This window comes from Rhipicephalus sanguineus, chromosome 11, assembly GCF_013339695.2.
Source record: "Rhipicephalus sanguineus isolate Rsan-2018 chromosome 11, BIME_Rsan_1.4, whole genome shotgun sequence".
Lineage (NCBI taxonomy): Eukaryota > Metazoa > Arthropoda > Arachnida > Ixodida > Ixodidae > Rhipicephalus > Rhipicephalus sanguineus.
The window spans coordinates 62,273,442-62,285,901 of NC_051186.1; the positions used below are offsets into that span (position 1 = coordinate 62,273,442).

At 43.3% G+C, this 12,460-nt stretch overlaps 1 protein-coding gene across 1 annotated transcript; it reads right to left on the reverse strand.

Annotated features, from left to right (window-relative positions):
- Window positions 1–4,449: 4,449 nt before the first annotated feature.
- On the reverse strand, window positions 4,450–11,475 carry LOC119373938 (sulfotransferase 2A8-like). Its single transcript, XM_037644001.2, has 3 exons — window positions 11,413–11,475; window positions 9,273–9,748; window positions 4,450–5,503 (listed from the first exon to the last, which is right to left on the reverse strand). Exons 2-3 carry the CDS (start codon window positions 9,726–9,728, stop codon window positions 5,015–5,017), a joined length of 945 nt encoding a protein of 314 aa, XP_037499929.1. The 5' UTR covers window positions 9,729–9,748; window positions 11,413–11,475; the 3' UTR covers window positions 4,450–5,014.
- Between the last annotated feature and the right edge of the window lie 985 nt (window positions 11,476–12,460).

Below are 12,460 nucleotides of genomic sequence, written 5' to 3' on the forward strand. Positions count from 1 at the left end.
TGTTGAGCATTGTTGGTTTCTCACTAGCTGTCTAAGAATATTGTAGTATTGTGATGTGTTTGTTTACTTTGGCTTTACCTTTCTGCACTGCCCAGAAGAGGAAATTAAATTGCAATCATTTAAAAGCTGCTGGGTGCCGGCACGCGAACTCTTGCTCCTGTAAAAATTCTACTATACAGCGGCAACCAAACATATGGGGATAATTGCAGCACGTGGCAAGATTTGGCTTCGTCCTATTGAATTGAATTGTGCGGTTTTACGAACCACGATGCATCCATGAGACGCGTCTTAGTGAGGGACTGTGGACTATTTTGACTAACGGAGGCGTGTATAAATTTAGCCTACATCGAAGCACGATTTGATTCCGCGACGCCGTGTTTCAGAGTGCAACACCAGATTCGATACGCCACAACGGCGGATGACTGTTGAATTGTTCGCTGCAATGCCAAGAGCACTGCGTCGTCTTACGAGCGTGAATTCGCTCGTTGTGAAAAGAAAATGTTCGCATCCTTACCTGCGCCAGCATTCTGGAACACCGTGCACCGCAAATGATCATCCAATAAAAAAAAATTAAGGCACCTTCTCGCAAGTGGTACCGAGCCTCAAGGTAGTGCGAAGATGGGCAGCATTCCTCGTTTATCTTTATTTTTCTGTTTCTTTGCATCTCTGTTTCTTCTGTCTTTGTTGTCTATGTTTATGTCTATTCCTTTCTTGCTTTCTCCCTCTCTATATATTTGGTTCTCTTTCTCCCCTTTCTTTCTCTACATTTCTCGCTTCCTCTCTCTTTCTCTCTCTCTCTCTGTACTCGTTCACCCTCCCATCAGTGTTATTGCATCCCACGCCGAACAAATTGAGGCACGTGTTTGGGGAGCGAAGCAGAAAATGGGGTAGATGGGGGAGCGGCCGAACCGTGGTTATGAACGTTGACCTAGATAGAAATGGACGATGTGGGTGACGAGCCACGCACAGCCCAGTCGCTAATAGTGCATTTCCATTTGTCCTGGCCATTGCAATTACCGTGCCAAATTCTTTAACAGTGAAGCTGTCGTATCGCGCCGTAGTTTGTGCGGTGTTGCAAAAAAAAAAAATTCCACAGGTGGGTATGCGCCACAGGAATTGGACTAGCCCCACTGCCGAGTGCAGCAGGAGCGAGCGTTAAACGAAAACTGTGCTCGGCAACGTGGAGCACGTGAAACACGTGAAAGAGAGATAAATAACGTGACAGAAAAAAAAGAAAATAGAAAATTGGAGAAAGAAAGAGAGAGAGAGAGAGAGAGAGAGAAAGGAAGCGAGAAAAGAGAGAGACAGAAGTAAAGCGATACGAAGAAAGAGAGAGAAAGAAAATGTTGCAGTGGCTTAGTTCGGCTATGCCAGGATAACGTAGCGTTAGCAAAGGTTCAGCTGATTGTTCTTAGCTTTCCTGAATGTCAAGGATTGGCTTGATTATCATGCTTACTGCTGCTCCAATGACACACACATGGTATGCATATAATGTGGCGCATGTATACCTATTTTGCCAGGCAACTACTTCGGGATCCGATGAGTTAAGCTTCTCCGCTCTTCTGCGCCGTTGAGCAGCATTAGCGCTCTCCTTCTCCTTGACTAAACCTCACTGACAAACGCCAGTTGGAGGCGCTATCAAGCGGCTCCAGCGCAGTGTCAGACGGCGACTGCACAGCGAAGGCGAATAGCCGCGCGCGCGCCGGCGCCAGTAAGTCTACCTCGGCTACGACGTCACTCCGCTGGAAAGCGCAGACCGGCGGCAGCGAATCGGGCGCGGCAGCAGCGGAATGCGCGGGAGGTGCCGGCTCCGATGCGCCAGCTGTGTGACATCACTGATCCTCGCGCATGCGCCGCACTGCTTTTGAGGAGCCACGCGAAACTGGCTCGGCTAGGCCAGTGTAGCTAACGCTACAAAACGCTACAAAAAATACAGAGAAATAAAGGCAATAAAGACAAAAAAGGATAGAAAGACGGTGAAAGACATAGAAAGAGAGAGGAAGACATAGAAAGAAAGAAATAGAAATAAACATACCCAAAAACCTCATACAAGAAACAGAGGGAAAGATAAAGAAAGAGAAGAAAAAATGAAGAAAAACAAGGAAGGCCACCCAGTTGCGCTCTTGTTTCATGCTTGGCACCACTAGTGCGAAGTTTCCATAATTCTTTTTTTTTTTCTGTTGACTACCCTGTGCCGGTGGAAGCAGTCATGGCCGCGCAGTGGGTCCCAGCGCTGTTCTTCATCGTCGTTCGACACCCAGCCTTAATGCAGGAGCAGCCTACGGAAATGAAGCCTACGGAAATGAAGTCTACGGAATTGAGAAGACAATTTTCTAGTGCGACCACAAATAGTACAGAAAATATGCCATTACATTTGCTTCCGCGATCGGACGTAACCGACAAAATGTAATGCGTATATCACACCGCGCTGTTGTTACATCATTTCAGCAGCTGAGAGCGAAAGTGGGGTACTTAGTTATCAGTTTTGCCTGTCCCTCCACCCCGTTGTCAAACTAAACACCGTACACAGCAGGCACATAACGTAATACGGGGATGCAGGGCCTTCCCTGTTTCCTCTTATGCATTGCGCCGCTCATCACTGTCTTGCATGTGTAATCATGCGAACGACAATTAAACTTCGCAGTTCGATATCTCGGGGCACGGGTGCTCTAGAAGAATTCTGCTGAATAAAGCTATGTAGAAACATGATTGTCAGTCGTGTTCGTCATATACTAGTACATTCCTGTGCCAACTTTGGCATACACCAAGCCAAAGAGGTGACCACGAGAGCGCTCATGCGCAGGCGCCTGGATAGATAGATAGATAGATAGATAGATAGATAGATAGATAGATAGATAGATAGATAGATAGATAGATAGATAGATAGATAGATAGATAGATAGATAGATAGATAGATAGATAGATAGATAGATAGATAGATAGATAGAAATGGCCAAAGTGCGTTTTACTCGCGATTAAATGTTTCCTATTTCACATTTTCACGCTTGACTGACTCATACGTTGATGTTCATATAAAGGAAACAAAGATTCGTTGACGCTTCTCAATACAAGCAATTGAACTGTCCCTTAAGCTTTACTCTTGGTTTAATCACGGCCAGAGTGAATGCATTTCAATCGCGGAATTAGTGAAGACGCTGTTGTGTCTAGAGTTGAGTGCGCATTTAGACAACTCCACTCCTGTAGGCAAGATTATCTAAAAGTGTCCACATAAACGGCGTGTATTGTCATCAGACTGTGGATATCAGGGTGGATTAGCAGCAGCTACACTTTGTTTGCGTTTTTTTCTCGGACACTCCATCTAGGGAGCCGAAATACGCGCGCAGTTTCAAGGTATACGGAGACTGCCCTGCTTCAGCGGTATCGATTCGCCATCTAGTGAACAGCCTTTGAAGGAAGTATGCAATAGTTCTGCTTTGTACCGCGTTGTGGCGGCAGTAGTACCTTATTCGAAGTAAACGTTAGCTCCGGGAAAATGAGCAAAATCATTGTGTAATCGAGTGTGCTGGCATTACAGAGACGTCGAATGATGGCGTTTCACTTACCAATTCCGCGATGCGATTGCAATGCACACATTGGTCGGATTTAATGTTCAATTCTTTCCACTCCAACATGCAGCCACGGTAAAAGCGAATTTAAGCCACGTCTTTGAGCTTAGCGTCAAAGCTACTTAGCCACTAAGCTGCCACAGCCGGTGCAGTGAAGTAGATCGGAGCCAGAGTGTGTACAAGGTCATTGAGTACAACATTATGCACGCGCTGTACACAGGAGTTAGGGGAATTTTTAATGTGTATAATCAAGCTGAACATCTATCAGTAAAATTTGCCCTTGAGTCGTGGACTACGTATACAAATTACGCAACATCGTTTAAGAAGCGAAATTTACTCGCAGTCATTATGAAGGTCATCTGACAGCACCGCTGAACATGTATCAGCGCCTCTTGTATTTTTTTACTGACTAGCTGCGCCAATCACATGACTTTCTGAGATTTTTTAAAGGACAACTTAAAAAAAAATATTGTGCCCCACGGCAAGTTGCACGAGCTATGGCCCCCTGGCTTTAATCTCTGATGTGTCCCTTTAAGCGCTTCTTTTATGTACCTCGACAACCTTGCTGCAAATAACAGCACAACAATCACAGAAATACAGATTGTTATATCTAATTAGAGTCCACTTTCCCTGGGACACATTGCTTTAGTGTAAAACGCTTGTTTTTTTATGAAGAAAGCATTCATGCATTTTCTTTTGATTATTGGGTCATTATGTATGCTTAAGCTAAGTGTATTAAATACAACATAAAGCTGAAAGAGTGGCGCGAAATGCAACAACGTTTTGTGACAAATAGACATAGCCGTACTTGATCTATTAAAAGTTTTATTGGTATTCTACAGCACACCGCTAGGAGTTGATTGTAATGTTTACATAGATTTCATACATGCGAGACCATGCCGACTGTCGTTTCTTGAGAAGTTTGACAGCATTTTCTTTTTAGAACAGCAATAACTTATCTTCGCTGCAGGGTAAAGGCGAAAGCGTTTAATATTCGAATTTGTAACATTCCCATGCCTTGTGAAACAACGTAATGCATGTGATAGTAATAGCATCTTGCGTGTGAGAGGTTAGTCCATAGACATTAATGTAATGTTTGAAAATATTGTTTTGAAAATACGGCAGTTATGTGTTGTTCAGTGTATTAAACGTAGAATGAATACTTCGTTTCAAACGAAGTGATTGTAGATATTGAAGAATGTAATTTCAACTACCCAGTTGCAAAAAAACAATAGCGCTGTGTGTTGCATTTTAAGTGGCACAGCACCTCATTTGTTCTCATGCGCCAAATATGTGTCATCAGTGAAATGAGTTATAGGGTGCGCGTTCTGCCAAGCAACTTAGGCTGGAGTGTTTACTAAGGAAGGAAATGTGTTATGTTTCTACGGGATTGCCCTTCCCCGTTCCAGTTTCTACTGCGACTCGGGACGTGATTAGATGAGGATTATCTATGGCAGAGACACTCCATCCCAAAGCGACATCACATCACTTCCCCTAGTCCTTTCAGTAATCCACTTCTTCGTGCGGGCTATCTCTTCGCTTGTGAAATAGTTTTTCCAGTCGCCCACTAAACCTTTGCGAACAAAGTGACCACCCTCATGCATCTCTGTGTTCGTCTCTGACGTCTTCTTAATTGTTTCAACTGGCTGAAGTGACTTATCTGACGTTGTTTCAACAACTTTCTTCACCCGCGCGCTTACGCCATCTCTTAAAATGGCCTTCATGCTCTGCATACTGCAGTTGTCTAGTATTCTCTGAAGAAGAGTGTCATCACTACAAATTCTCGCGTAGTGTTCCGGACCAAGAAACTCTGCGATCTTCAGGACCATTCCTTTAGTGTCGGCTTTGAGCTGTTCATAGGTAATGAGTAAGATGTTGGGCTGGTGGCGGTGTTCGTACCACGGCAGCACGTGGTCAAAGTAGTCCCCATAAAATGCCTGAAATAAAAAGTAATGTCTGTATAAACATTCCTGCATCAAATACCTTAGCTTGGTATGACACGTATCCCTTCACATCTGTTACCACTGATTAGCTATGATTTGAATTATTTCATCTGACTATGACAAAATAAGGTCGTATATTCTTTCAACTTCACGCCACGTTCTGGTGTACCGGTTTCCACGAAAATGGCATAACATTGACTTAATAAAAGTGTGGTTGCCGTTACCTATACTTGATCGTATACCCCAACTGAGATGCTTAACGCTCAAGCGCGTTGATAAATTTCCGCATTGTATTCTGCATGTCAAACGCCAACCTTACTTGATGTTAAAATATATACCTCAGCACATTTGTGAAGATCAAATATCACCACATCATATGACATGCTGTCGTCATAACAGAACTTTTTTCTTTGGGTTGCATGCGCAATAAGTGATACTAGAAACACATTTGGCCCAAAAGCGGAATAAGGTCGTTTGCATATGCGCTCGAAAGAATATTGTCTACAAGCACTATTGAGTCTTTTTCAGAAATACAGGAAACATTGTGCACATTATAAGATCCCCTGCAATTGACTAGTCTGCACCATTCGCGCTAAAAATAACATGAAATGGCTATGGGTGCCAGAAACTGCGCACGCCACTAAAGTTGCGCACGTGCTAGCGAATGTTGTCTGCTGCTGCAGCGCTCTTCTGATTTTTCCCTTGAATACGGGAAGGCTACTACCGCTGTCTGGCTTTTTTTTTAAATCAGGCTTCTGACTGTTTTAATAAGGAACGCTTTGCCTGGATCATGCAGATTTGTTTAGCTTTCCACACCTTTACACCCCCTTTGACAACGCGAGCTTATTCTGTAAACGGAATATTTAGAAGTTCAGCAAAAAATTCGTTTTGAAATAATTATTCCTAGCTCAATAACAAACATAAGAAACGTCATTGCTCAAAAACTCTCTTTTCAGTACTTGTAGCCATAATTAAAGCGCATCCATAATTGAAGACGCGAAATTTCCCTGTTCATATACAAAATCAAATATGTCATCTCACATGCAATGAAAATCTCTTTAAGCAACAGAATAGACGCAAAAAAAAGTTGATGCATATGAATTTTTTTTTGAAAAGTGAGCAGTGTGGAAGTATTGTTACGCTGTCAGCCCTCCGCGATACAGTTTATGTGTTTCCGTATTGTTGAGCGCTATGACCAATTGCTGTCACACATTCTGTAAACCCTTTATCTTTTGAATACCATCCGAAAGAATGTACGTGCAAGTCCTAAATTTACAACAAGGAACATCTAAAAAAACACTAGTCATCAGATTGAATTCAGCGCCAGCACTGTTGCTCAGATTCTTACTAAAGTTTATTGAGCTCATAGTTATTTCTTTCAAGTTACGTCTTGTTCAATTCCCGAACTGGCAAACAAGGCACCACATAAGAAAAGACGCACCTCCACGAAGAAAATCGTGAGGACTGGGCGAAGCTCTGGGTATCGTATGGGTAAGTAAAAACCGTACGTTACCCGAGCTTTGCCCCGTACAATGTAAACTGAGTAACATAAAGCGACAAATAGTGTCGACAACAAAACTAGGGCCCAGTCAGTGTTAACTAGGTCCTAAGGTCCGTAGTGTCTACGCTGAAGGCGCTGACTATTATAAAGGGTTCGTGCTTGTAGGTGTTTTATATTGCTCCGTCACAATTATGATGGATGTTCGTCTATTACAAACTTTTTTTCATTCACATACAAACATATGTGTTTCACTATAGCAATGGTTTTCTATATACCGTGACACCGGACACTGAGAGTCGACGACAAAGCTAGGTCCTCAGGTCCGTAATGTGTGCGTTGAAGTCGCCGACTAGCATAATGGTTTGTGCTTGGGGGCGTTATATATTGTTCTGTCACAATTATGATTGATAGTAGTCTATTAATAAACATATTGTTAAAACCACGCATCTCCACGAAGTTAATCATGACGAGTGATCGAGTAGGTGTGTAAGCACGGACGCCGACATACGGATGGACGGACACGCCTCAGCCTTATAAGGCCCCTCACCAGGTTTGACAATTTTGAACTAACGAGCGAAATGCATACCGTGGGCGTTCACGACCACGTCTGCCAAAATTTGCAACGCTACGGCCCGCAGAAATGGGCCAAATTTCAAGGTGAACGCTGCTTGCCCGTCCTCTCGCGGGCGTGCGCCCAGAGAATGAGGGGATGACGTACATGAGGGAATGGCCCTACGTAGATGGTAGTACTGTGACGTCGGTCCTCTACGTAGACGACTGTACTCTGATATCGCCAACAGCAGCACGTGACACTGCGATAATTATTTGACACGACATGTGTAGTTTGTGTAATTTGTTACTTGAATAGATGAATAAAACTTGAGAAAAATAATAACACAAAAAAACGCAATGTGTACGTCTTTTTCATTTTTTCCCGTTAATTGCAGCGAGATGCGGGCCTAATGCGCCTCCGGTTCGCATGCGTTTGTGCCCCCGCGGTTAGCGCATCGAGCAGACGCCAGCGCCGGAAACGAAGTAAGGTCTGGCGCGTTCGAGTACTCAATATGCTCACTTATTCTACCGCGTTCAAGTAAACGTTAATGCGGCACTGGCTCATGATACCGCCACTCTCGTGCCCGTACAAATCTCGGAACTCTCATGCCTGTGCCGCAGAAACAGGCAGTACACCACAGAGATCGCTGACACAAGGTCCACGGCCGCTACAATAAAAAAAACAGTAGCGGCCGTGCAACGCCGCTCGCGTGCTCAGGCTGGCTAGGGCACGTCATGCGTACGTGACCATGCATGCGCATGACGTGTTCATGCGTATGTGAAAAGTGAAAACGGCAGGGAAGGGATTTGGCTTGCGAAGGCTACACGGGGCGAGTGGCAAGGGGTTGAAACTCGCCTCCTCGTATCATGGTTTCGCGCCGCTACAAATTATTGTTTTTCTCAGCTCGTAATGAACTGATTTGAAAAATACTTGCGGCATACTGCTCTTCATTTTGCACACAACTACTTCCAGCGTCTAACTAAATTTGCTATGTGTCCTGGTGAGGGGCCCTTTAAGCTGCTTTGCCCCTAAAGATTACGGAGTTTCCAGTAAGTCGGGCGAGGCTGGTTCCCAGCAGAGCTCGTGGACACGTGTAAGCTTCTCTTGTCAACCATCTGTACAGAATTTACGGGCGGCCATTGAGCTCGTGCTGGTTCATGATGATAATTTTCTATCTACGACACACGGTAACCCTCGACCATAACAGCCCTGCCGTAAATGTCCTATAGCTCGTATGTGTCACAGAAATTGGGCAAAACCCACTCTGTTTCAGCTTCTCTTGTTAACCATCTGTACAGAATGCTTGGGCGGTGATTGAGCGCGCGCCGGTTCATGATGATCATAATTTTCTATCCATGACAGGTGGCAAACCTCACCCATTAGAGATCTGGTGTCAAAAGAGAAAAAGGAAACGGTCCAGCGCCAATTTTTCTGTGTCACTTATTATGCGATGTTCTGTTTGCCAACTTCATACTTTGCCAATGACTTATTGCAGCAGATCTTCTTTAGTTGAAGCATGCGTAGGTGTAATAGCTGTATAGTAGCTAGACGTAAAATACATGCCTTGGTGTAATTAATATATCAGTGAAGCCGGCAATTTTCTAGTGATGTTGGCACAATCCACTACAGATTGCATCCAATACAGAAACGTAATTCATCTATGTGTATATGTAGTTCAATAATCAATTGAGCTGAATGGAAAAGATTACCTTTCCTGACAGGAAAAGAGACAGGAATTTTTCAAAGCAAACATCCGTGTATGTCTTCGGCGTCAGTCCTTTGAGAAAGTGGTACATCGATACGGCACAATCATAGGGATTCCGGGCTACGTAGACGTACTTCGCATGGTCCACCGGCGTAAAGACGCTATAAGGAAGATGAGTTACTATGGGACCTGTCCTTCGTGAATTTTCTGCTGCTGCGGCTCCAGTTACTTCAAGAAATGGTGACATCAGCCCCAGTTCCACGACGTCATTAGGTTGCTTGCCTTCTGTCATTATGTTCCAAATTATGAAATGCGTCCAGTTGCAGCCGCTCTTCGGGTATGCAACCAAAATAACGTCTCCGTGTCGAGGTTTATATTTTTTTGCTGAGCGGACGGATTCCTCGTTGTAGAAATCAAACAATGGCAGTCCTTCGAAGTTCTTGTACAGTTCTTCGTCCATTGTAGTGAGGACCAAAATGCCTGCAATACGATATCACGTAAGTGAAAAATCCTAACAGTAAGGCGTGTTCTGCGTTTGTCGGTCTTTCTTCGGCACAGTCCTCTTGGCGCTTTGTTAGTTTAGGTGCAAATGTATCATTTGTGGGAGAATACTGAAATGTACAACAGTACATTGGTTTTCGAAACACACCAAAATATTGCTGTATGTTTTCGGTAGTACCTGCTTTCTCTCATGCTATAGATATAGATGTCTTAAAAGTTATACAAATGCATTGTGAACTAAATTTTACTATTCAATTATGCAGGTGCGTGAAGCTTGTCGCATGAGATTAGAGATGCGAGACCAAACACTTCACTTTATTCAGGGCAGTGAAATTTGTTTACTTATGTAGAAACATATAACAGAAAGACATACGTTGGCCAAACCCACTTGTATAGGCAGGACAAATGTACACAGTGCACATTTCGTGAAAAAAAAAAGTTTAGCGATAAAATGTTATTGATCTCTCCACTTCATGCGTCTGACAGAACAAGTTGTTAGAATTTAAAGAAACTTTCAAGGAAGGTAAGAAATTCATCAAATGCAATAATTTTTAGCTATATTCACCATTTTTTGCGAAACTTATCAGCCTAATTTGCCTGATTCTGTATTATTGCGTACGCTATGCTCCTTTTCTGCACTGCAACGTACGTAATATTTGCTTCGTACATCGGTTTCTTCCGCGTTTTGCAATTGGGCCTGGGGAGCCACGCGTTGCTTATTTCTTAATCCACGACATATTTTCTGACCGTAAGGGCCGGACATGCATCTTGCTGAGGATACAGCTTCAAAATACAGTAATGAACAAGCCATGCTGCAGTTCGGTAAGTGTGCATCGCCCAAGTGTGACTACTACGCGAATATTCTAGGTGTTGTGAATGCAGATGAACAGCGCATACCCTAGCAATCATTTTTCATCCTTAATGCATGCCTTTTCTTTGCTTTCTTCCTGCTTTCTACAAAACTTTGTCATATGAACTTCAATAGACACTGAGGTTATTGTAGTGTGTCTACCTGCGGCGTGAATCCTTATGAGATATTATCTGAAAATTATGCGTAGACGGCTTTTGAAGTGTCGCCTTTTTAACTAATAGCATGAGATTTAGGTATGACCGTAAGATAGTTGTACAAAGTTGCATAACAAACTCATTAGCGTTCTTTACCTGGGACTGTGTGCTAACGTAAAGTGGATAGTATATTTCGTTTTACATGAGGCTATATTTGCTTAGGGAGCACCAGGCGGCTGTATTTATTATTTGATTTATCTCTTCAGAAATATAACATCAACGAGAACTACTCCATGTGACTGAAAACGCTTAACTTCATGAACCTGACTTCTTGATGCCATCTGCAAACAATCCTTAGCATGACTTACGTTACGTAGCAGGTCAACCAATTCAAAAACTGATGTTTGGTAATATACATTATAATTGACATAAGCAGTTGGGTATAAGGCACCTTAAAACACAAGATTGGTTAACCTCCCTGCCTTCTCCTTTTCGTATTCCTTCCTTCATAAGATGTTTATAAGTACGGAACAATCTTTACCTACATTGATGAATAAACAATAGTTTAAATATGACATGCAGCATTATGGTTCCGACCACATAAGTGAATTTCGCGAACAAAGTGAAATGTCACTTACAGAAGTCGCTTTTGCGTTGCCAGTTATAACTCTGTCCTCTGCCAGCAGCCACTCGCAGAACTGCTGAATCGCCGAGAGAAAGGACCGGTGTAACGGGGCTATCTGCTAGGTTTAACAGCATCAATAAAGTGTTATCGCAGTGCGTATCGTTCTCAAAAAGCATGGTCCTTGACGGCAGAACAACTCAAGAATATACCCAGCGTTTATCGCATTATTAGTTGCCAAGGACTGCAGGATTAGAGCTCTATATATGCCTACTTGAGAGCTTTGCAGTTTATTTTGCCGCATGAAACGGTATTAAGAAATTTCTTTGAATGGCCGCATAACGCTTTTCTTGAGTTCTATCTGAGCTCTGTTGGTGGAGCATCCCATGCGTTCTTTGGAGGTCACAGGTTCGGTGTCTGCCGGCGGCAAGTTGTCTTTTCGTTGACTTTACTTTATTCGAATTTACATCACCATTGCTACCAAATAGCATCCCCTATGCTTTCATTGTCTCTCTTGTCTGTTAATTCTAATTTATGTACTCGCAAGTTCTTGGGGTGGCACTTAACTCTCTATTATTCTATTATTGTTCCGTTGGGCTCAAACTACTGATTCTTTATTCAGCTGTAAATGCTATCTGCCTTCAGTCTCTTCATGTTGTCAAATTTTCCCTAGTTTTTGTGGTTTGGAAAACAATAAAGTGCTATTTCATGTTTCTGCTGATAGAAATGTGTGCTCAGAACAACGCTTGCAAAATGCGGGCTCCCGAAGGTTCTAGCGGTAAATTAGGCGGGGCTCGTTCTATAAGTTCTAATATCAACGGAAAAAAATTGCGGTAGCAAATCAATATGCTTTATGAAGATATTCAATGCGGCCTCACACTGAACCGAAGGAGAGGAGAAAGAGGGGGAAGCGTAGGAGAGGAGAGGGCGATACGTATCACGTACTGTCGCAGCGCATTGCCTTTAGGGAGCCTTCATGCGTGCACGCCCCCTCCGTTTTTAAAGGGCCCCTCACCAGGTTTGACAATTTTGAGCTAACGAGCGCAATGCATACACTGGGCGTT

Bases quoted from the DNA above. Each gene is read 5' to 3' on its own strand.
- LOC119373938 (XM_037644001.2), bottom strand. From the start codon at position 9,728: ATGGACGAAGAACTGTACAAGAACTTCGAAGGACTGCCATTGTTTGAT. The intron at 5,504-9,272 runs GTAATCTTTTCC...TTTTTATTTCAG, and splicing joins CTCTTTTCCTGTCAGGAAAG to GCATTTTATGGGGACTACTT.